The following is a 24,366-nucleotide window of genomic DNA, read 5'->3' as shown; positions in this document are numbered from 1 at the left end:
CCCCATATTTCCAACAAAGAAAATAATGTTGCTAAAATTTCAGTCAACTGCAGAGACTTTATAGACTGCTTTCGGATGTATTTGGATAAAAAATTAGTAAAGAAATGTAAGGTCAACATCCTTCCAAATTACTACATGCTATAGGGTTTCAGCTCCCACAGACACTCAAGGTGATGATGGAAACCCTTTGAGTGCATTGCAGATGAATTTACTGCCCCATGCAGTCCACTCCACATGCTGCTCTAGTCCTCACTGTACTTCTTGGTTGATTTGAACCTACACAGCCCTTCAGGATTCAGAGTCTCAGTCCCCCCAGTATCCACCGCTCTCCTCAGGCTCCAGGGCCAGAAATTGCATAGTTACTTAGGACAGCCTCATGAAAGTGTCAGCTGTTGCCCTGACTTGGAAACATTAATAGCCCTGACGATTGTCATTTTCCAAATGAACATCCTGTATTAACCCACATGAAGTTTTAGCCCTACCACCATTGAGTAGATTTGAATTCTATGGAAAGACAGAAGATCTGGAGTCTATTGACCTTCACACCCCATTGCAAAGTCTACCTTTTACTCAAGCTTGAGTTTAATGAGATGACATGAAGTGCCTAAGTAATGGGGTATAGTATTCATATGGATATAAACTGCCCAAGCAAAGGCCTAGTCCAGCCTGTCTCTTTTTCCTCCTTTATCCTGCCCCTTGTATCTCACAGCTTTGCCCCTTTGCCCTTGTTCTAACTCTTTCCTGATCCTCCCATCAGGTGACAATTTGAATTTTAAAGCCATTTACACTCCAAAAGGTGCATAATCAGATTTTTATCCTGTACTTTTCTGATGTGACTTTTTTATTATGACATCAAGTACTGACCCATAATAAGGATGTAAATGCCCACTTTAATGTCTATTACCAGTATCTGCAGATGCATATAAAATTATAGTATCATCACATAACTACATATTAACCTCTTGAGCTCCATGACAGACAAACTCTCCAGGGAACACTGTATTCCAATTTTCAATTACCAGCAGTAGTTCAGTGACAAGCAGTAGAAGTTGTACTCATCCATATCCTAAACACTCAAGGTACTTGCAGAATGATAGTCACATTCTGAATACACCAGTTCTGGTGCTTGGGTCCTTCCAAGGAACAAATACAGTCACATTAATGTATACATACAGGTGGGACGTAGCTTACCTGAAAGAAATTTGTGGTTTTCAGCAAAGTTGTTTCTGAGTCACGTGGTAGTGCACAACCATGACTTTACCCACCGTGATCAGCAGAGAGAAGACAAGGTGTACAACAACATACCCTGTGTCATCTTTTATGCTTCTGTTGAGCAAACAATGCACTTTGCTCAGAAAATGCCCATTTAGCACAGGTGTAAAAGTGCAGTGTGTGAGCAAAGAACGATATGGTCCACAATACTTTATTGCAAGGATAAGGATACCACAACTGCAGCTACCTGCCAAATCTCAAGACGGCATTCATAAAAATTGAAACATTCTGATTTTCATCTTTCAGGTTAATGGCATCTGTTTATATCAGAAATGGGATATTCAGCTGTGAACAGAACCTGCCAACCCACGTCTGCCAGAAGAATCCTACAAAAACTTGGAGAGGGAGGTTGGTTTTTGGTTGGTTTGTGTTTTTTTTTTTAAAAAAAAAGATACATTTCTCTAGAAGATCTAGACCTGAACATCAATGAAGAGAACAGAACAAAACAGCAGATAATAAAGACAAAAGTTAGTACCATTTTGTCTTCATACCTTTCTCCTCTTTCTGATACAGCTCAGACAGATGATTGATTCTGGTTCCAAAGAGGGTCTCTGACTTGAGGGCATTCTTCCCAAAACATACACTAAGATTTCTGATATTTTAAAACTCTGCTGAATTGAGTATTAATAGGCAGCTTATGATTTGTTAAACAACAGCCAGGTTTTCTGCACTGGACAGTCATTAGAGTTAAGGGAAGACAATCAGAGGACAACACTTGAAACATTAGTGTAAGACACGAGTCAATAGTCATATCATTCTATGATGTTCAGGTAAAAGTATACAAAGTGTAATGGCTCAAGAGCAAGTTGTCACCTACCTATTACTCTTTCTGGAGTTGTAGCAGACAAGCTATTTCACAGCAGATCCTCTGTGATACTATGCATTTGGGCTGCTTTTCCACTTTCAGTTCCTCTGAAGTCTAGGAATCATTGATATTTCCAGAGACAAAGTATATGCTGGAAAACTAAAATACCCTATGAGGAAACCCCAATAGAAAGTAAATACATACCAAAAATTCTTAGCTCAAAAATAAATAAAATCAATCTATCTATCTATATACACACACTTATCCAGTTACAGATAAAAATACTCAAAAGTGAAGAAATGAACTGCCATCCTAATTCATCCCTCTGTGCATATGCATTACAATAATGCCAAATCAAGTGATCATACAGTTTATTTTCTGAGATTCTGGCTTCATACGGAGGACAGAGCACACACCTCTGGAGAGGTAAGGGCCAAGAACTGAAGAAGATTGGGGCCGAGTCATTTGCTGCTAAAGACAGAAAGGACAAAGCAGGAAACTATCAAAGCAAAGTTCTTGCGATGAAAGCAATTGACCATCAGCCCTGGAGAGATGCCTGCTTGTTGTCATCTCTCTGATATCTGAGAAGTCAGAGAGTGACTTCAGCAAGGAGGACAGTGCTCCTCAGCTCATCAGTAACTGTGGCTGGATTTGCTGAAGCTCTTGAGTGCTCAGCTGCTATGGAAATCTGTAGGAAATGAGATTTAAACCAACAAAAGGCTACAAAGTAAGCCACTCCAAATCACTAGTGCCCAGGTATCTCATCTTGGGCCCTCAAATTCAGAGGTAACTCCTGGTTTTTGTTTCAGTCACTCCAACCTAAACTCCACACCTATAAAATAAGGGTGACAATAACATCCAAATTCTCAGCACATAAATAAATTCATTAACTTTCTAAGATGCCATAGCAGGTGGTACTTCGAAGACACTAGCAAGGAAATTACTTCTTCCCTCTTCAGAGTGCAGTCTGGATGCTGTGCAGTAAATAAAGCTTGAAGTCAGTATAAATGAGGAAAAAAAACCCAAACCCAAGCAGCTGTACATTTGGAGTCTCAACCCTCCTACACTGACTGAGGCAGGCACTAGTGTGAAACAGGAGCGGGGAAACAGGACAGGACACACAACCCTCAAACCCAGCAACAAATCATGCAACTGCTTGACTGCATTGTACTGTGCATGCAGAAGGGCACTGATTACAGCGACACTGGCCACATGAATTGCAGCCTTGTTTGTTATGGGAACAGAAATTTTCCTATTTGTTTCCTTTTTTATTGGCGGGGGCGTGGGTGTGAGTGTGTGTGCGCACACGTACGTGTGTGTATCACACCTCATGGTCCCTCTTCCCTCTCCCGGGAATCAGACCCTGTACTCCTCATTCCCACTCCTTGCTGTCTCCACAGTACTTGAAAGGACCAGCAAGGGATAAAAGGCTCATGAAAGCTCCCCTTGCTACTTTTGTTTGTATAGGCTTCTTTCATGGTGACATTGCACAGCCAGGAAAGAAAACACAGGACTTCTTTTACTCACCATACAACACTCAGCACTGAGTGTCTTCACCTCTGGCTTTCTCAAAATGGGAATGCATGTTTCCAATGCATGTTTGGGTGAGTCCAAGCACTTGCAAATTATGTGGTGAAGCAGGATGAAAAGTCCTAAGGCAATGCTGGTGAACCTCTCAGGAAGCTGGTGCCAAAATTACTAGAAAAACATCAGCATCTGTGCTGGCATTAGCTTAGCAGAATCACTATTTTGCCATCACTGCCCCTGCAGGCAGTCTGTGAGGAAGAAGCTATGACACTTCTCAAAGTAAGATTTCTTCAACTAAATGCAATTTTAAAAGCACGTTTTGCAAAATCCATGTGTTTCATCCGCCTAAGGGCAGCAACTCCTGACTAAGATCTGTTCTTGTTCTCATCTTTAGGTACTTCCCTGTTGCTCCCCCACTAGAAATGAACTAAATTAACACCATTTAGCATTTTGAAACTCTATGTTTCATAAAAACAACTATTATTGAGTATCTGCTCTTACTGGAAAATTGCTTTACTTCAGTAGAGAAAAAAATTTTGTACCCCCAGATTTGAAATACCCTTTATTTAGATGCAAGAAATCCTCCATTAGTATGTAGCAAGTCTACTTGTAGACATCTGTAGTTTCAGTTGATTCTCTGAGCTGGAAAAGTATGAAGCAAGCATGGTCTGAAATACATCAAAATAGTAAAAGCCACCACAGTCAGCCCTGTTACTGAATTGACCACCAGCTATTCAAACTGAACTGAGAAAATTCTCAGCCCTTGGATGTAAAATAAAGGATGTGTAAACAAGAACCATTCAGATTTTTTTTCTTCTTTTTTAATAGAAATGCCTCCAATTATCAAATGAAATGCTTCATTCCTCAGGAAAAAAAAAATGCAAGTAGGTAGAAGACTGAACTGGCTCATAATGATTTTTAGATATCTGACATTTCTGACTGTAACCCATAGTTGATAATGTGTGCTAAATCTAGGCACTTCCCATAAGAGAACCTATTGTTAAGAGCTCTTTTCTCCTTCATCCCAACAAAAATCAGCACATTTCTCCAGGAACACTTTCCAATTCTCACAGGTGCAGTCTGCAGATGAGAGAGGAAAGTTATAACTTTTTAAAATTGAACACCCTCTCCCCCAATATAGTGTTGAGAACTTGAAGCAATTTCCAAAGGATCTTCATCTTTTTGTTTAAAATCAGTCAATCAACTTGGGATCTAATTTTTTACAATTTATTCATTGGAACAGTTAAGACTGAGGGAGTCCTGTTTTGTTCCTTCCTTCCATGAGTGTGCATAGCTATCAATACTGGGACACAAATATATGCAAAAGAAAATTCAAAATCCACTACTCATTTGATCTTTGAAGCCACTGCTATCACAGTAAAAAAGAATGATGCCAATCTATCTTAAAAGGATGTTAGCACTGGCAAAATGAATAGATACCCATTAAACTATCAGTGGAGACTGACCTTGCTCATCTAAATGAAATTCCTTTTGGACTGGGCAGATCTGAAATAATGACTTGGAAGTGAACAGCTACTTAAGAAACTCTGGAATTGTTTCAAATTCCAAACAAGGAACATCTCACTTGTCTAGAGGCAACGTCATGACAAACTGGGAAACAAAATTATTGCAAAAAACAAAGAATGGACATGATAAATTACCTCAAATCCTTCACTCAGGTTTGCAATTCAAAGGAAGAAAAGCATAGTAACTCCCTACAGACCCTCAGGTTATAGTTTATACTTAAGGAACCAGTCAAGGAAGCATGCAGATTATTGGACATTCCAATACTGTAAATCCAGTTTACAGTAGGTCAGTGAAACCTCTCTTCTCCCACACTCAACTCAGTTTGCTTTATATCAGATAAAACACTTCTTTCATATATTGATTTATTTCTAGTTTCTATAATCAGAACAAAGATTCTGCAAGAGTCTCATTCAGACAATACACATCATGTTTAAGACAAAGGACTACAAGCAAGGATCTCCCTTATTTACATGTTATCCCCAAAATAGAATCCTAGGAACCCAGAGACGAATCCCTATTGAACAGTTAAATCTTATGACCACAAAGAACATTTGAGACCTGCACAATGCAGCTCTTTAAAGATTTTGAGTAAACCTGTTTGAGAACTGTCTTCAGGTAAGCCCCCTGGGACAGAAGGATGAAGCTAGAATGTAACTGATGGTATAGCTTTGGCTAATTGTCTGGTGTTGCCAAACCTGAGAGAAAATTCAATGGCTTCAGCAGCGCCCAGGGGCTCTGGTCAGGCCAGACCAGTCTCAGTTCATGGCACTCTTAGAAGAGCTTCCAGCAGTGAGGTCCCACATATACCAATCTGGGCAACAAAAACAAATGCTAGCATGGGACATTACACTGTGTCCAAGACTTGAGATCTGAAGCAACAATTCAAACGTGGCGCTATTCCATCACTGGAATTTTACATTCATTTTAAAACAAAGGTACAGCATAATCTATTTTAAAGCTGAACAAGACATTGCTCCCTAATGTTAGAGAACACACTACCAGAAAATTGCTTCCTCCAGTCCCACCATCTCCTCTGAGATGAGCACAGAAGAGCTCCTCCACTTGGAGAAGCCTACCATCTTCTCCTTCAGTGTGGTAGTGAAGGGCACATCTACACAGAGGCATCTTCCTTATATGCATGAGAGAGAAAAGAAGAAGCAACCGCTATAGTGATTGAGAAAGATACTGCATACTTTTTTGGCAAGGTAATAAACCCACCAATGCCCTCCCTCATTTGTTTCTGATTTCAGTGCAATGTGCAGGCAGTTCACACAGCTGAGCAAATGAACTGAGACAGAGCTGCTGAGCTGAGCACATACACAGGCAACACTGTCTCAAGACAGCAGAACTCTAGCTGCTAGTACAGCAAAAAGGGGGAACCCTCACCAAGAACACTCTTCAACTGAGAGATCGTGTAGGTTCTGATGACTGCACACTCATATGTCATTATACTACTCAACAAATAAAGTGGCATGCAGAAATGATGCTTCATTTCAGTTGGCACAGATAAATTTTTTTCTCACTTCACCTTCCCATGTAGATTTCATAACCATCTTTTGGTAACAACAAAAAACTTCCATCACCATGACTTTTCCCTGCGTTTGCCAAAACACTTCCAATTTTTCAACAGATCTCTATACTGTAGAAAAAAAGTCTTCTGTCTTCTCTGAGGTTCTAAACCAGAAGCAACAATAATTTCATGCAGACTGACCTTTCACTATAAAATTGACCATTCAGTATCTTTTGGATGCCTCTGTATTTATTTCAGTGGATTATATTTGGCTACAACATTCCTTCCATAAAGCTGCTGTCTGCAAATTGAAGCCTGAAGATACACAGTAGCTACTGCTTCCCACAGTGCTTTGTTCCAATGGTTAATCTGTCCTCACTGTTAAAAATTTACACCCTATTTCTAACTTGAATTCATCCGGCTTTAGTTTCAAGTTCATTTTTATGTCTACCTGCTCAAGACAAGAGACACTTTATTACCTAGTATTTCCATTTCCATAAAGGACTTTCCACCACACAGGCATGATATCTCTGATGCTCTTCTGATAAAACTAAACAGACTGAGATCTTAAGTATTCCAAATTATAAAAACTGTCAGTCCAAAATTGCACTCTAATATTGCTAAAGGAAATGCAATACACTTTGGAATAAAAAAAAATTATTATTCTTCTTACTTTCTAGGATCTTGTACATTGAAAAGCGGTGATAAGAACTTTAGATTCAGAGTCAACTGCCTAAATATCACTTTTACAGTAGTGTTACAGCAGTGTCTGGGCAGCAAGGGCTAGCATAATGTTTGGATAGATGAGTATATGAAGCCTGAATAGCAATACAGAAGCAAGTGTTCCTGCTTCTATAAAGAATACTCTAAGTGTAGACACTAAAACTGAATGCAGATTGATGTGGAATACTGGGGATTTTCATGCAGAAGCATAATTAAAGGTTAAATGACAAGTTTTACAGTGTAAAGATTATGAAAAATGACTTACATGGGTTAGTGGATTACATAGGACTTCTTGATGGTATATAGGTAGATATACATGAAAAAGAAGCCTATTGTAAAGGAAGAATAGGACTTCTCAACCTTGCTGAAAAAAAGCATAGCAAAAAGCAATGTCAGGATGTTGATATTAGGAAAAAACTATTCCAAGAAAAGATGCAATTTGCTTATAAAGAGGGTAATTAATAAGAAAACTGATGACTAAGAAAGATGAACTTGCTTGATGTTCTGAAAGTCAGATTACACGTCCTTCTAAAAGTCCAATTAAATCCAGCTGCAGGATAAATACTATAGCCAAAAGGTTCACAATAGTTTTCTCTAGCCTTGCAAAAACAGTTTGTAAATCTTTCTGAGCCAGAACACTAGGCTAAGAGAATGTAAAAGGAAAGTATCACTATATAGCTCCTTTGTCCTTACAGTACCCCCTAGGCATCCAAACCCGGACACTGTGAGAGACAGACTACCAAGCCAGAGAGACCTTTGGACTGACCCTGTGCAGCTTTTCTTATGCTGTTTATCCCATTTCCTTCAGAGGTTACAAGGAAAAGAGGGCAGCTTTGCAAAACCCTGATCATCCTCATAATACTGGCAGCTCTGCTTTAAGACAATGAATGCTCTAGGTCATACACACAGGGGTCAGCAATCCTTTTTCTGAGTATTGTCTGTGGGTATATATATTTTGCATCTTTCTCTCATATAACAGGTTGTGCCAGCCCATTTTCCACTTTTACCAGTTCTTTGAGTTGGTACAAGAATTCTCTTTTCCTGGTATGCCAGTTAACACATCTCTGTCAATTTACTAGAGTCACACTAACAGCCAGATTTACAGTTAGGAAGGCATTCTACCACATTAAAGTGGAGAAAGATGTTGAAGGTTCCCTCTGTCTCCACAACATAAATCTGTATGTCACCTGACTGAGGGCCAGCCATGAACCAGTCTCCAGGCACTGGTGACAGTTTAGTCTCCCTGCACTTGCCTATGGCACAGTTTACTTTCTTAAGAATGAGACACTGTGGTATAATTAAGACATTATGTTCTCTATGCTGAGTTCAGTCTTTGTACTGGGTAAAAGTTAATGGCCTAAGACAATCTTGCCTTGCTTTCTGTATAGCAAGTGGTCCCTTATGGTTTATGCCTTAAGAAGCATTGCTGTATTTTTCCCATATTTGATGGTACAAAAGCAGGATGTCTCGAGCATAAAACACAAACTGGAATAGAATGCAGGGGACAGACACAGTAATGCAATATACCACAATAAGAAAATAAGTTTGTCCTCCTTTGATAATCTCCTAACAGACTATTAAAATAAATTTTCTGAACAAGTGATTGGTAGCATCCTTCAATTTTGCTTCACTGAAGTGTTCTCTTGTTATGAAACTGTTCCTAAAGACAACAACGCGAAGTTCTTATCCCGTTTACATAATTTCTTTTCGGATATCCAGACTCACACATTGTTTTCTGTAGTACCTTCTTTCTTCAGTGCAGAAGGGGTTACAAGAAAAGAAGCACTCAATCACCCTTCTTGTTGCCCTTCTCCAATTTCCCTTCTCATCCTCTGCCCACTGAGCAGGTCTCTGCAACATCCACAAACTAACAGCATGAGCTTACTACAGTTGGAAGGACAGCACTAACCATCTCAATGTCATTATTCAGGAATGCTGGCAAGACACACCTTTGCATATCACAAACATGAAGCTAATCTATCATTTAGTAGCACTAGTCACAGCCACTTATGAGTTTCTCCCAGCCACTGTTTTGTTGCCTTCTTCACTCTTTACTGTACCTTACCTTAAAATCATAAATCCATCAGGCCAGAAATGACATTATTTTAATTCACACTTCTCCAGTACCTACAGACCAGGCATTAAGCCTCATTAGAGCCCAGTGGAACTACTGGAAATGTGCATAAGAACTACTAAACATGCTCCTCCCAGCTCTTGATTTCCCTTTCCCTGAATGTCCATCTGCTCCCTGTACATAAAGCCCTGTTTGCAAAAGTATGTCATTGTAAGACTGGTCTCTATCATCTGTGAAAAACTGTAGCAATTGCATGAAGTCCCCAGTGACAGGAAGGGGTACGTATCATGTCACCTTTCTAAAAAGGCAGGAAGAAAGTTCTGGGGATCTTTCCTACACAGGCTAGTCAGCCTGACGTCCGTCCCTTGTAGCTTTATGGAGCAAGTTCTGGAAGCCATTTCCAGGCACCCAAAGGACAAGAAGGTGATTAGGAACAGGCTGCCAGATTAAATGAGGGAAAATCATGCCTATGAACCTGACTGCCTCCTATGATGAAATGACAGGCTCTGAGAATGCACAGAGGGCAGTGAATGTTCAGCAAGCCTCTTGATGTAGTCTTTCACAGCATCCTTATAGCCAAATGAGGGAGCTATGGACTGGATGCCATCCAGTAAAAAAGGTCAGCACGAAATTGGTTGAACTGTCAGGCTCAAAGAATAATGATCAACGGTTTGAAATCTGAGTGATGGTCAGTTATGAAAAGCATGATACAGAAGACAATACTGGGATTGATACTGTTCAATGATCATTAGTGATGTGGTGGAAAGAGACAGAACATACTCTCAGAGAACACACTCTCAGAAATAATGGCATGTTGGGGAGGACAGCCATGGATATACTGGAGGGGGGTACCACCTAGAGGAACCTTCACAGATTGGAGGAATGAAAAGACAGAATCCTCATGAGCAGAATAGAATAGTTCAGTTGGAATGGACCTACAACAATCATCTAGCCCAACTGCCTGACCACTTCAGGGATGAACAAAAGTTAAAGTATAATAATTTAAGGGCATTGTTCAAATGCCTCAAACGCTGACAGGCATGGAGCATTGACCACCTCTCTAGGAAGCCTGCTCTAGTGTTTGACTACTCTCTCTATACAGAAGCGTTTTCTAATGTCAAGTCTGAACCTCCCCTGACATACCTTTGAACCATTTCCATGTGTCCTGTCACTGGATACCAGGGAGAAGAGCTCAGCACCTCCTTCTCCAGTTTCCCTCCTCACGAAGCTGTAGAGAGCAATGAGGTTATCCTTCAATTTCCTTTTCTTCAAACTAGATAAACCCAGAGTCCTCGGCCACTCCTAACAGCATAGGCCTTCCAGTCCTTTCACCAGCTTTGTTGCCCTCCTCTAGACACATTCAAGGACCTTCACAACCTTTTTAAATTGTAAAGCCCAGAACAGCACACAGTACTCAAGATGAAGCCACACCAACACTAAATACAAAGCGATAATCACATCTTTTGACCAGCTGGTTATGCTGTGTTTGATGCACCCCAGGATGCTGTTTGCCCTCATGGCTGCCAGGGCACACTGCTGACCGCTGACCAGCTCCCCCAGAACCTTTTCTGCAGGGCTGCTTGCCAGCCACTCCTCTCCCAGTTTATACTTGTGTCCATCATTACTCTGTCCCAGGTACAGAATCTGGCACATGTTAAATTTCATGCCATTGATGATTGCCCAATGCTCCAATCTATCTAGATTGCTCTGCAAGGCCTCTTGTCCTTGAGAGGTCAACAGCACCTCCCACTTTAGTATCATCAACAAAGTTGCTAATGGTGCATTCAGCTCCTGCATCCAAATCATTGATAAATACACTGAACAGAACTGTCCCTAGAATCAAACCCTGAGGAACACCACAGGTGACTGGTCACCAGGCAGATGTAGCCCCATTCACTGCAGCCCTTTGAGCCCTGCTGTTCAGCCAGTTCTTCACCCAGCACACTGCGTACTGGCTCATTTTGCAGTTGGACAACTTGTCCAGAAGGACACTGTGAGGGAAGTATCAACAGCCTTACTGAAATCCAGAAAATCTACATCCACGACCTTCCCTTCATCTCCTAAGTCAGTGACCTTATCATAGGAGGATATCAAATTAGTTAAACAGGACTTTCCTTTTGTCAACCCGTGTTGACTGTGACTGATGCTTGCATTGTCCTTTGAATGCCTTTCAACAGCACCCAGTATGATCTTCTCCATAGTTTTTCCAGGTACTGAGGTTAGACTAACAGGTCTGTAAGTTTCCTTGTAAATTGGAGTAACGTTGTCCAGCTTCCCATCAGCAGGGACCTCCCCAGACTCCCAAGACCTTTCACAGACAATTGAGAGGGGTCCTGCTGCAAGATCCAGAAGCTCCTTCAGTTCTTAGGGATGAATCTCATCCAGCCTCATAGACTTATGAACATTCAACTGATACAATTGGTCCCTTACAATTTCAGTGTCCACAAATGGAAAATCAACATTTCTGCAGTCACAGTCCTCCAATGCAGATGACCAGGCAGTCCAAGGTCTATCAGTATTATTAGAGACTGAGGAAAAAAAGCTTTGAATGCCTCCACCTTTTCTTCATCCCGATTTGTCAGGTGACCATCTCCAACACATATCAACCCTATGTTTTCCTTAGGCCTTTTCTTGCTATTAATGTACTTCAAAAAGCCCTTTCTTGCTGTCTGACTCAACACTGGCCAGTTTAAACTTTAATTAAGCTTTGGCCTTTTGTGTATTCTCCCTGCATATGCCAACCACAGCTGTACAATCTTCCTGTGAAGCCTGACCTTACTTCCAGAGATCAAACAATGAGTTCCAAGATGAGTTCCCTGTTCAGCCAAACTGGTCTTCTGCACTGCTTGCTTGACTTTGAACACAAAGGGATTGCCTGCTCTTGTGCTTTTAAAAGGTGGTTCTTGAAAACAGACTGGTACTCATTGACGCCTAAGCCCTCAAAAGTAGATTCCAAAGGGACACTGCTAACTAGCTCACTGAATAGCTTAAAGTTATCTCTCTTGAAATCCAGGGTAGCAACTCTGCTGATCATTTTTCTGATTATGTCAAAAATCTTAAACTCAAGCATTTCGTGGTCACTGTGGCCAAGACAGCCACCTACCATCACATCTCCCACAAGTCCTTTGCTATTCACAAATATGAAGTCTAGGAGGGCATCTTTCCTAGATGGCTCACTGAGTGCTTGTGACAAATTATTTTCAACATACTTCAGGAATTTGCCAGACTTGCTTGTCACAGCAGTATGGTATTCCCAGTTATGTCTGGGAAGTTGAAGTCTCCCATAAGGACAAAGACAGAAGAAAACTGGAGAGAAGACAAACCTGGAAAAAGACTGGAGAGTCCTGGTGGACAACTGGAATATGAGAGAACTGTGTATCTTTGAAGCACTAATCACACACTAGACCTCCTTAGTAGAAGCACAGCTACCAAATCAAGGCACATTATTATTATTCTTTTCTACTCATCTGAAGCACTGTGTCAGTACTGCGTGAGTTCTAAGGAATCTGCCTCAGAGGGAAAGAGACGAAACAATGCACCTAGTTCATTCATCTAAGAATCCTGCAAATATTCAAATCTGCATCAAGCTACTGAAGTCTGAAGATGAATTTTGATAAATACCCTGGAGTAACAAGATGTGTAATTCATTTAGCATGTCTACCATTCCAGGGAAACAAATTTGGTTGAGAGCCTGACTGACCTGCAAATGGATTCTAACCTATAAATAGGAAAGACAAGGCAGCTGCAAGAACATGAGTCTCCTGGCATTTCAGAAAGTTGCCATGGCAGGAAGTACGGCTTACCAAGACAAGGCCTGCCACAGGTACATTCAACCTTTAAAGGCAAGGAAGACCTCCTAGAAGCTTACAGCCTAAGTAAGGCTTAACCAGATGAACAGTGCTATTGACCTCAATAGGAAAATCTGATAAATTATCTTTCCCTGCCCCTAGAGAAAAAAACTCAGCTGCACAAATCTTCTTTTAGGGAACCTCCCTGTCACTGAAACAGACTACAAGTTAGGTTACAAGGCTTCCAATCCTAAAATTTATCTGCAGGTTGCCGAGAGAATGTGACCACCTTTCCCCTTCATTGTGTTCATAAGTACTAGACAGCCAAGCTACTACTCTTCAGGTTTACCTTCTCATTGTATGTTCTAGATTACAGGCCCTCCAGTGCTGAGAGTTCCTGTCCTACCTCTTAAGCACCATTGCTCAAAATAACTACAAAATTAAACAATCCAATGGCTACTTTAAAACAGGAACATTCTTCTCTCCACAAAATCCTTACAGCTTGTCCTGTAATCCAAACTGACCTCTGTACTTCAGCAAGGTAAAAAGGCTTTCCTGTTCTAATTAGTTCTAAAATGTACTACCACCAAAAAAAACCCCAACAAAACCCAAAAGGGTTTGAGAGGGATTTACATGGACAGATCTGACAGTTTGCTTGGGCTGTGAAATATAAATCCAATTTGGATGTCTCCTCAAGAATAAGTAGGTATTAAGGGATCAGACACGGACAGTATGTCTGTAATATAACTGTATTTGTCAATCATGATTTAGTGAGTCATTCAATTTTTGTTTTGTGTATGTTATGACCATTTAACATTTTAATACAGAGTTAAATACAAATCACTGCTTTATATCCTCACAATCAAATTTGTCCCTCAGCCATTTGATTTATAAGGAAGAGCAGAACACCGCAAAACCACTAAAAACATGTAAATTTTGTTACCTACTTAAGAGTGCTAACTGCACCTTCACATTCAAAATGAATTTTACAAGCTTAAGCAGACCTGTCTGAAAGTTCCACCTGGTGAGGAAAGCAAAAAGAGTTCTATGCATACAAATATATCCTATTTTTAAGGGACTTAAAGACATGAGGCCACCTGTTCCTTGACATATGCTAAGCAGGTATATATTCTAAAAATATAACCCAAAATAAGTTCCAGAGTAATTCAAGAAAAGTAAGTGGAGTGTGATCAAGAATTCAAGAAAAAAGAGGGAATAAATCATTATCCATATATTCTGCAACACAGAAAGTAACAAGGGACTAATTGGAAGTGCTATGAAGAGAATCTCTTTTGTGTATGCTGCGGAGTAAAGTACAATTATCAGTAGGTGGAGACACCTCCAATAGATACAGCAGACAATACTTTTTGAAGGGACAGAAAACATGAGACAGAAGCAGTCTGATCAATATCCAGAATGCTCTGAACTCAGGTGATACTTTAAATGGCTTTTTTGTTCAATGGCACATTAACTTCAACAGCAAGCATCATTTAGAAAGACTAACAGTAATTTTTTAATTTATATACCGAGAAATGGAAGTTTTGTATGTCTTCCACCATACTCCAAGGATATTCAAGGACCCAGGTTCCCTCCCAGGACACCAGCTTGCACATTTATGTCCAAGTAGTTCTCCTAAATCCTTATCCAGTAGGACATTTAGGAAAGAACATGCAATACACAAGCAAGACTAAAGACATTCAGAACAAAGGAGAAGGAAAAGGTCTAACAGACCATGCTGCCAGTGAGCCAATGGCAATTTCTGAATGGACAAGCACCATATTTGCTTCACTAGAAGCAACATGATTTGAGTCCAGTAGCACATGGCCTGCAAACATTCTGCTAATACAGAATTCAGGTTCCATATTTCAACCTGTTTGCATTCCCTCCTCATTCCCCAGCCAAGAAATCCTCCTGGCCTAGAAGAAAGCAGGGGGAGACTTTTGCCTCCCTGAGCAGTAGTGGGACTTTCATCCAAAAAATGCCAAATCACAAACAAGCAACATATCCAGGAGTGAAGAAGGATCTGAAGACCCAAAAGAAACTGTACATGACCCAGCACATATGAGCTGGCATCAGGGAAGGAGATGAATGCATAATAAATACATCAATAGCAAGAACATTTTTAAAAGCTACTGCAGTCCCAACACTGATTACCTTTTTTAAAACAGATTCACAAACATGATTTAGGTATGTGGGGCACGCAGATCAGTCTGGATGATGGCACGCATCACGCACCAATACTCAAGATGTCGCTACTGCCAAACAAGATATTTGGTGAAGACACACACCAGTCAAACACTTCCGAAATCCAGAAAGCTTTTACAGTTGCAATGCTTTGTTTTAGCTGTATCCAGGACTCTTCTCTGGTGGCATTTTAAAAAAGTTACTGGAGGCAGTAATAGTTGCTTTCTCGACTGCTGGTGTTTTCCCTGTCCACTCAGAGTTCTGGGATCTCAGGGATGGTGTTGCTGGTAGCTCTGATTCTGCTGCATCCATGGGGACAGATAAAGTTGCTGGAATATAAAATTGCAGGAAAGGGGGAACAGAGGAAGAGAGTAGGAAAGGGCAATAAAAAGAAAAGTTAGAACAAGTGACTTCATGGCAAATGCCTCATGTATATAATTTCTTACATGAAGGTGTTATTTACTGAGTTCCTACAAGTTCCCCTGCCAAATGCCTTTGAAATACGGGTTCTTGACAGCATTAACACCTTTGCCCTAATGATTCTCATATTTAGGCCTCCCAAGTTCCCAGTCCACTAACTAGTCCCCTTAGTCAAAGTTCCCATTGAAAATCAAGAGCTTTAGCTGTCCCATACATAACCTGAATCAGTTCATAATCACTCAAGTGAAGATAACTTAAACTTTTCACAGACTTGATTAACCCTGTATATCTGAGAATTCTGAAGTCTTTGAAGGCTTCACAAATTTCAGGTTGCAAAGCTCAGTTAAAGAGGAAAATACACCTCTCCTCCTTACCCAGTAAAGGCAGTACCATGAACCCCCACTGTATATCCCATACAGTAAATCAACATATTATAACAAGAAGCTACTGTCTAAGCTAGGTTGGAATCCATTCTCCTTTTCTCAATACAATCACTGCTTCAAAATGGGACAGGCTATAATTGGCAAGAAAGATTTGCAGACCCATGGCTCAACCCAAAAGTCACAAAAATTTCCAGGACTGTCAGAAACCTAGAGATGTGAGAGTTTACTTCCATTCTCAGTATCCTGAATCATTCAATCCTCACAAACAGAACAGGGCAGGATAAAAAAGAGTAATTGCCACAGAAGTCTTCAGGGCAACTGGAACTTTTTTTAACAAGTAACTGCTTCAGTACAAAACACATCTCCTTTTCATCATATTCTTACAATAGATAATAGTTATTTCTGTGTTTTTACTACAAGTTACATCTGCTGCTCTGTAGTGGATGAAGGATAAAGAAGCTATGACAAGCCTCAACTAGAGGACTGATTGCTTTGAAGTTTAAATAATAAGCTAGTTCAGTGCTTGAGGTTCCACACTCAGTAGATCTGGAACCCAAACAATCCTGCTTCTTGCATCCAAAACAGTGAGTCATTCCCATACAACCACAACAACACAGCTGATAACAGTACATTGCATATTTTACCTCTAGCCCATCAACTTCCTCCATCTGAAGGTCACATGCAAAAAAAAAAAAAAGTAGTAAGTCAAAGTCCTTAAACTAATAATCACCACCAATACTATGCTATGGGCCCCTCACTAGCAGCCTCCCCACTCAGGCTCTCTATCTTTGTTCATAAAAAGAAAAAAAGCAAAGGACTGGCTGTTGGTCACTGAATTGGATGAACTCCTGGTCTAACTCAGTACAGCCAGTCTTACTTCCTCCAGATTTCCTTATTCTGCTGCCCAACTACACCAGCCAGACTTTTGTTCTTTCCTGGTCAAAGTCTCATGCTTTAGGGCTTACACACTGCTCAACTGCACAGTGTGGAAAGCATTAACTTTAAATTTCAATCTCTCTCAATATTTATGTAAGTTTGCCCAATTTATTTTTGATGTCACTTCCTAAAGTGCAAATGAATTCTGAATTTTCTATCCACTTTTTGTTGCTCTCAACAGCTAGGCCTTTTTCCAAAATGTTAGTCTTGAACAGCTATCTCAGTTATGGTATTAGGCCCAGTTAGCCTCAAAGTGCAGGACTAATACCAGAAGTTTAATGCTATAACAATACAATAGAGACTTAGGCACTTCTGCTACAGTAATGCATTTTTTTTGATGTTCATACAAGGGTCTCTGACAAAGATGCTTTACCAGAACCCAATTAATACTCACATTCATGAAAGTCTGTGAGAAGACATGGAATAAACTTAGTTTGCTTGACTCCCAAATAAACATATCTCTAGCTCCCTTCTCTCATTCCTGCAGCTAGGAGGAAGATAGCAACCACATCTCATGCCTTTTATTAGCATTTTCTGATTTGAGCCAAATTCAACTCAAAACTTTCTGTGGATGGTGGGGAGTGAGGCGACAGGGGAAGATTTGTAGCTGCATGTTTAAGAAAGAAGCTAAATTCATCACAGTGACAGGGGAGAGTGTTGGCAGAGATTTGAGCTATTTATTCTTTTAGGAAAATCCTATAAAGAATGACACGAGGAAGCCTCTATCTGCAGTCTTGTTCATCACACTGGTGAGGAGTCCGATAACAGATGTATGCAGTAGCGTGATTTAGTGCTGGGAGCTGGCCCCTGATGTGTATTAATACAGCGGCAAAGCGGAACGAGCCCCTCTTCATCACTCATCTCTATAAAAGAGGTGGAATCCGAGATGGCCCGATGTTCGGCAGAGCAAGCCCATTTGTTCTGCTGACTGATGGAGCCAGCTCAGGCTGTGTCCTTCACCTCTATGGGGCACTCAGGTTGCAAAAAAGGAGATCACTGAAGCAGGACCTGGTCAACAAGTGAGACGAGAGCAGTTGGACTCATCTAAGGAGCTATTTAAAGGTGAAGAAATCCAGCACTCTGTGCCTGCAGTGACAAACACGGGCCTGCGTTCTGATTCACCTGTGTTTCATCTTTTGCAGAAGTAAAACATCACAACCATAAAAAGCCTCTGTAGTGAGAAAGTGAGGCTGCAATGATTCCTCACATACAGGGGAACCTCAGTATAAGACATTTATGTAGGGGCAAATAGATGCACGGCAAGGGAGGAAAATCTCTATCTACCTCATCAATGTTTAACAAGGTAAGAGTCGTCAGTTAATTCTACATTGTTGCAAATTAATCCTATGTATTTCTTTAGGCATTAGCAATTCCACATTAAGATCACCTTTGACAGAAATAATATCAGATTTCAGAATTTTCTAAGTTACATGCCCAGGCTGCAGTTCAGCTGCAACTGGGAGACTGCTGTAGAAAGTCAGCTAGGACACTGCTTCACTTAGCTGGTTGTCAAAGTTCCTTTCTGCAAGTCAGTATTGTAGCAAACCCTACCCATAGCCATTAACTTTGTTGGGGATATTTCTAAACAGGGTCTAAGGAAGAGCTCTTAACCATTTCTGACTATTAAAGATCTTGCAGCACTTTCCTCTTGACAATCAGCACAAGCATCCGATCCGGATTTCAGTAACTACACTCTTCTTCCTTATTTTGTAGTACCTACTCTAATTTTCTCTCCCTCATCCCTAAAACCAAAAAACCTTTCAAACCTTTGTACTATTTCCAGTGCTGAGATCCACTCCAGATGCAGATTCAACTCTTCAAAAAGTGTTCACTGTACAATTTGCCTAGTCAGGTAAGTACAATTTACACAATATTTTTAAATATGTAGGCATAGAAATAAAAGCTCTCACTATAGAAAGTGACCAGCAGTGCAGTACAGAGTACACTCTGAATAATAAATAAATGTACAGGTAACAGGGGACAGTGAGACACTAGCATTCATATCAAGAAAACCTAGTATCCCCAAACTAAAATTCTGTGGCTACGGATATATGATTTTACTAACCCTTTCACTACAGAAGTTTGTATATGCTAGAATGGCACACTCAAAAGCCAGGAAAGAATATCCTAAATAAGCAGTCAATAACAGATGGCTTTTTTTCTGAGCAACAGATTATTGATTTAATGTTATTTTCTTTTTTAATACAGAACCTTTCAGAGAATACTCTAATCCAGATCTGTGGCCTAGAGAGCTAGCACAACTTTCTCCCCTACTTCATTATTCTACTGTCTATCCATCACCCAGAGGAAGAAATTCGAACTTCATTCCTCCTATTCATCATCAGTTCCTTTGGACTTCCCCACTGTTTTCACATCACCATTTTTCCCCATCAGCTTACCCACCACCTTGTTACTGAATTACAACCATAGTTTTTAATAAGCTAGTTGGAAGAACATCTGTTGTCTGACAGTAGGCAAAATATTTCAAGAGAGGGTAGGGTGAGAGGCCAGAAAGAAGTCTCCTAAACCCCTCTGTGTTCTGCAGATTAAAACTTTTTCAGATTCTGGTTAGTAATCAATCACCTTCCAGAAATACGCCACATGAAAATAAACCAGTATTTTAATCATTATATCCCCAGAGCAAGAAAAAGAACAAAGTGACTATTTAATCCACAAGAATAAGACAACTCCCAGGGAGTAAGTGGTGTGGTGTCACACGTTGATGATACAAAAACTGACAGATTTCTACTCCGATGAAAGTGTCTAGAAACACCCTGAAAAAGAGCACCAGAGTCACCAGCTAATGTCAGCCCAACACTGAAGGAAACACACTGTGTACTGATCACCTCCTTATTACCATGAACTGCATGATTTAGGAATGGTGGAAATAACACCTTATGAAGAAACAGATTATTACCCACTGTATAGTGAAGCACTGTAAATTGTATTAACTTACCATAGCTGCATCAAAGATTTGTTTAGTAAGCAGCTTTTGACGCTATGCAGAAACACATGTTGTGTCTCTCTCACACTGCCTTTCTCACACGTTTCATTAGTTTCAAATCAAGGTAATGCTATTTTTGACTACTGTAACTCTGGCACTTTGCTCAAGAGGGACATGAACTTAGAAATGCTGGCACACAGATAAATCCAGGTTACCTGATGTTGGGCTGGACATGGAGGCTGCAGGTGGCTTTCGTTTCCTCTTGATGTCCCTTGAACATGGTGGTCCCAGGTGTAGATTTGCTTGCCTATAGAGAAATTAAAACAAATTAAACTCTGTTCCAGTCCCAACTTCCTTCCTGTAAGACTCTGGAAAAATCACCCTCTAACTCCCACCTTCCCATCAGCTTCTTAACTAGTAGGCAGCAAAAATCAAAAGCTTCTCAGGAAGTTTTGCTCACATTATTCATTAACATATCATTATGCTCCCATTTCTTTTAAAAGTTCACAAACATAAACTCCTCGGAAGAATATTTCTTAGTCTTTAAAGGATCTGGCTTTGTATTAACTTTAAAATAACTCTTTGCATAAGTAAAGATGTGATCAAGCTGTCATATAACACATGCCCTACCATTACTTCTATAGAAGTATAACAAATGTCTGCAAGATTGCTCTTTAAACAAATTGCATGATATTTGCTCCCTTATTCAGAAATTATTTTGCAACCTTTTTAGTACTGTAGAGTCATCTTAGAATGTACCTATATTCCAAATGTCCATGCATATTGTTTCCACTACAGTTCATAAAGTTAGGAATGCAAAACCGTCCCATGCATCTTCAAAATTATGATTTCCTTACCAAAGTGCTGTGAAAACAGCGGAATCTAGCTTACGGTAATCAGCCTTGCTGCACCTGTAAACTAGCTGAAAGGCATAATCTGTCCCAGTCATATCAACTCTTAAGTCTGAAGCTTTCAGTTTAACCATTTACCACTTAAGAAGAAACCCGCATTATTGGGACTGACTTGAACTGAGCATTCCTCCAAGTTCTAGATGTAGGAAGATGAGAAGTTTAATTCTGAAAGGACAGTCTTGGCAGCAGACCAGAGAACTTTCTCAAATACAATCCATAATGAATACAAGAGCATAATTTAGCAATGACGTCAGGTTCAAATCCCTGCTTTGCCCGAGATAACAGTTTCTTTTGCAAGTTCCTTGGTCATTCTCTGCATCAGATCTGACATGTCAAATGCAGAACCAAAGTGCAAATAAAATCCATTAAAGATTGTGAGGTGCTTACATGGTTGTAAAGATTGGAACTATATAAATTTTGATGGTTAAGTGAGGAAATGCTTCTGTGTCCTTAAAGCTTGTTGTTTTGATTTTTAAAAAATCCTGAAAGTTTAACAAACACATTTATCAAGTACTGAAATCTTTTACAGATAAAAGGGAAAATTCATGGCTTCATATTTCCACACTAAAATCTATTTTTTTAAAAAAAAAATCAGCATATTTATAAATATACAATTTTAGATGGTGAATTTAAACAAAACCAAAGTGTGCTGTTGTAACTATACAGAACAGCGTAGGGAGCACAAAAAATTTCCTATACAAGCCAAGACTACAAATTGTCTGAATGCTGCTGGGTCTACCTACTTACCTGTAACAAATGTGCAATCACAAAATAAGAAAGAAATATCTACTGTTCTGTCTTCTCAACTAAAATTTAAAAGATCTACAAGAAGTCTACAACACCTGTCATCCAAATTTGACATTAAGGAATAGTGTCAAATATTTTAAAATTGTGCTAAATTTCACTGACAGACAATTTTTCAAATCTAGGAATGCATATTAATATAATCAGACACAGAATTCTCCTGAAAACATTAACTAAGGGCTTTCAAGAACACCATCACACCTATAAGACTGTATATTCAAATCCTGTGTTTGTAAACATAAGTGACTAACCTCTAAGTGACTTTGCATATGCTAAAAACTGCTTTTGTACATGATTATGATAGTAGCTACTTAGTATCTGAGCACAGTTCTACCATGTATTCTGAAACATCTAGGCACACACATAGCCCAAGGAAAAGATTTCAATCAAGTGGAACTTCAGGTTTTTATTTTGCATCAGTTACACAGTATTAGATTACTCACTAGATGACTACATAATTATATATAATAATCCAACTAATTTTATCACATAATAGTAATAAGGTTCCCTTTTTAATTTTATAAACTTACATCAACATTAGCCAGCTGATCCTTGGTGGAGAATCACTACAGACTAGGAAAGAAGTATGCATTATTGTTTCCAAGAGACTTTATGCAATATTTCCCAGTTCACAAATGTTACAGATTTTGAGTAAGAGCTCCTGGCAGTCAGCTCCATGCTCAAACCTCATCTTCCCTTACCTCATGATTATACAAGAGGTTAAAAAAAAAAAAAAAAAAAAAAGAAAAATGAAAACAGAATATGAGAACTGCAAAATCCCTTCTTGCAGTGAAAGTAAAGGCAAATCATACTCCAGTTGGAGACTAATAGCAAAGACACTGCATTTAGCAGCCCTGCCTCTAACACACAAAGGCTCAGAGGTCATAAATTGTCTCTGTAACATGTATTTCATTCAGGTTTATCCCTTATTGATCACCCACACTTCAGTTAGTAAATCAGGAACCTATTGATTACTCACTGGCTCTGACTGACCTGGTGGTAAAAGTGTCAGTTTCAAGTTGCTGGTGCACTTTACAGGCACCATAAATCTGCATACAGGGAAACTCCAGGTAGTAGGTACCCTGGGAGAAGAATGCACACAGGGATGACTGCCCTCATTAAGACATGGACAGAAAGGGTGCCTGACTTACAATTTATGAAATATGCATTTTTCAGTAGATACCACACTTTTCAATCTAAATTTCTAGTTACTAGCTTGCATACAGGTACTATATTGGTAAGAGAATTGAATTGGTGAATCCCAGTTTAACAGCAGACTCCTAGAAACACTACCACCAGGAAAGTCAGGTCATGGGTATGTATGCCCAGCACACAACACTGCAGCGGACAGGCTGAACTACAAATTGTGAAAATCTCACCAACAGGCTGCAACCATGGATTAGTTCTTCTGCCAAGGCTGAATTTTAACAACTCTTCTGGACAGTTTAAAAATTACTCTGAAGTAGAATAGAACAGGGCTGAGAAGAAAGGCTGACAGAAAATGCACATTTGTGCATTGTCACAAGCCTCTCCATGAAGAAGTCTGAGGCATAGAGCTTTGTAGGATGAAAGATCTGGGCCTAAACTGAGAAACCAGAATGGTACTTTCTCTGTCCTTAGTGGCTTTCAATCACTTCTGCTAGGCTTCCATCCTTTCTTCAGTGTTGCACAAACAGTAATGAGAAAATAACTGCCTGGTTACTTTTGGACTATGGCTGGTTGATCATAAGAAAAAAATAAAGTCACAGCTGGATGTGCTAGGTGACCAGAGACTAATGTGAAAACCTAGTTTACAGTCTAGAGAGGACTGAAATTCTAACCTGGGAAGAGAAAAAGTAGAGCACACCTGGAGAGACAAAGCAGGATCCACTGTGCATCTACAATGGTGGCTGCAATATATCCAACTCACACTACAGCCTCCCACTGCCAGGAGTTAGTGATTGAAAAATTACATACATATAGAAAAAGTAGTTCTATATGAAAGAAGTCTATAGTGTCTTTCTGACAGTGATTTTTTTTTTTTTTTTTTTTTTTTATTCACAAGCTAAGATAAAGGAATTATCCAGGAAATTCTTCTTCTTAAGATAGTAGTTAAGGTACCCAATTCTGCATGCAGGTCATGCTGGAAAAAAAAGCAGGCTTTGCTATGCCGAAAGCTGAGATTCATTGCTGTCTCTAAAGTGTCAGAAGTAATGCTTCCTTTTGTTTCTTTTCTACATATTTATTCTATGACTGTATACTCTTTTTAAAATGAACTGTAATTGCATACACCCAACTCCTATCTCACTCCTATAGTTCAAGGTGACCACGTGCTGGACTACAGGTTCACAGGAGCTTGCCACTATTTTACATCTACCACAGGGTTTAAATAGAAATTTGGGACTGGCAGTACAATCTGTGGGACAAAATAGAGAGTACAAGCACCCACCAGCCCACAAAGAACCTTACTGAACAGCATCAGGCTCCTGATGCCTTTACCATCTGTGAAGAAAAGTCTGGATTGTAAAGTGATGTCCACTCTCTTAAAATACCTCAATCTCCAACCGAGGTCTCCGAGA

The 24,366-nt window shown here is 39.8% G+C and overlaps 1 protein-coding gene across 3 annotated transcripts in view; it reads right to left on the bottom strand.

Moving 5' to 3' along the window:
- Window positions 1-870: 870 nt before the first annotated feature.
- GPATCH2L (G-patch domain containing 2 like) overlaps window positions 871-24,366 on the bottom strand; it is a 46,679-nt gene continuing 23,183 nt past the window's right edge. Inside the window, exons 10-12 of one of the 3 annotated variants that reach the window (XR_012633891.1) lie at window positions 20,309-20,400; window positions 15,381-15,739; window positions 871-7,724 (exon numbers count right to left, since the gene is read on the bottom strand). Coding sequence is in view for 2 of the 3 variants with exons in the window: in XM_074910000.1 (XP_074766101.1) it covers window positions 15,567-15,739; window positions 20,309-20,400 (265 nt within the window). In the remaining variant the exon portion in view is untranslated. Of the gene's footprint in view, window positions 15,740-16,857; window positions 16,882-20,308; window positions 20,401-24,366 lie in introns of all 3 variants that reach the window. The other 2 variants (XM_074910002.1, XM_074910000.1) reach the window with 2 other exon arrangements.

The sequence above is a fragment of the Athene noctua genome, chromosome 6, assembly GCF_965140245.1.
Source record: "Athene noctua chromosome 6, bAthNoc1.hap1.1, whole genome shotgun sequence".
In the NCBI taxonomy this organism is placed as follows: domain Eukaryota; kingdom Metazoa; phylum Chordata; class Aves; order Strigiformes; family Strigidae; genus Athene; species Athene noctua.
The sequence above is the reverse complement of the archived record's forward strand: the minus strand, read 5'-3'. Positions and strand labels throughout refer to the sequence as shown.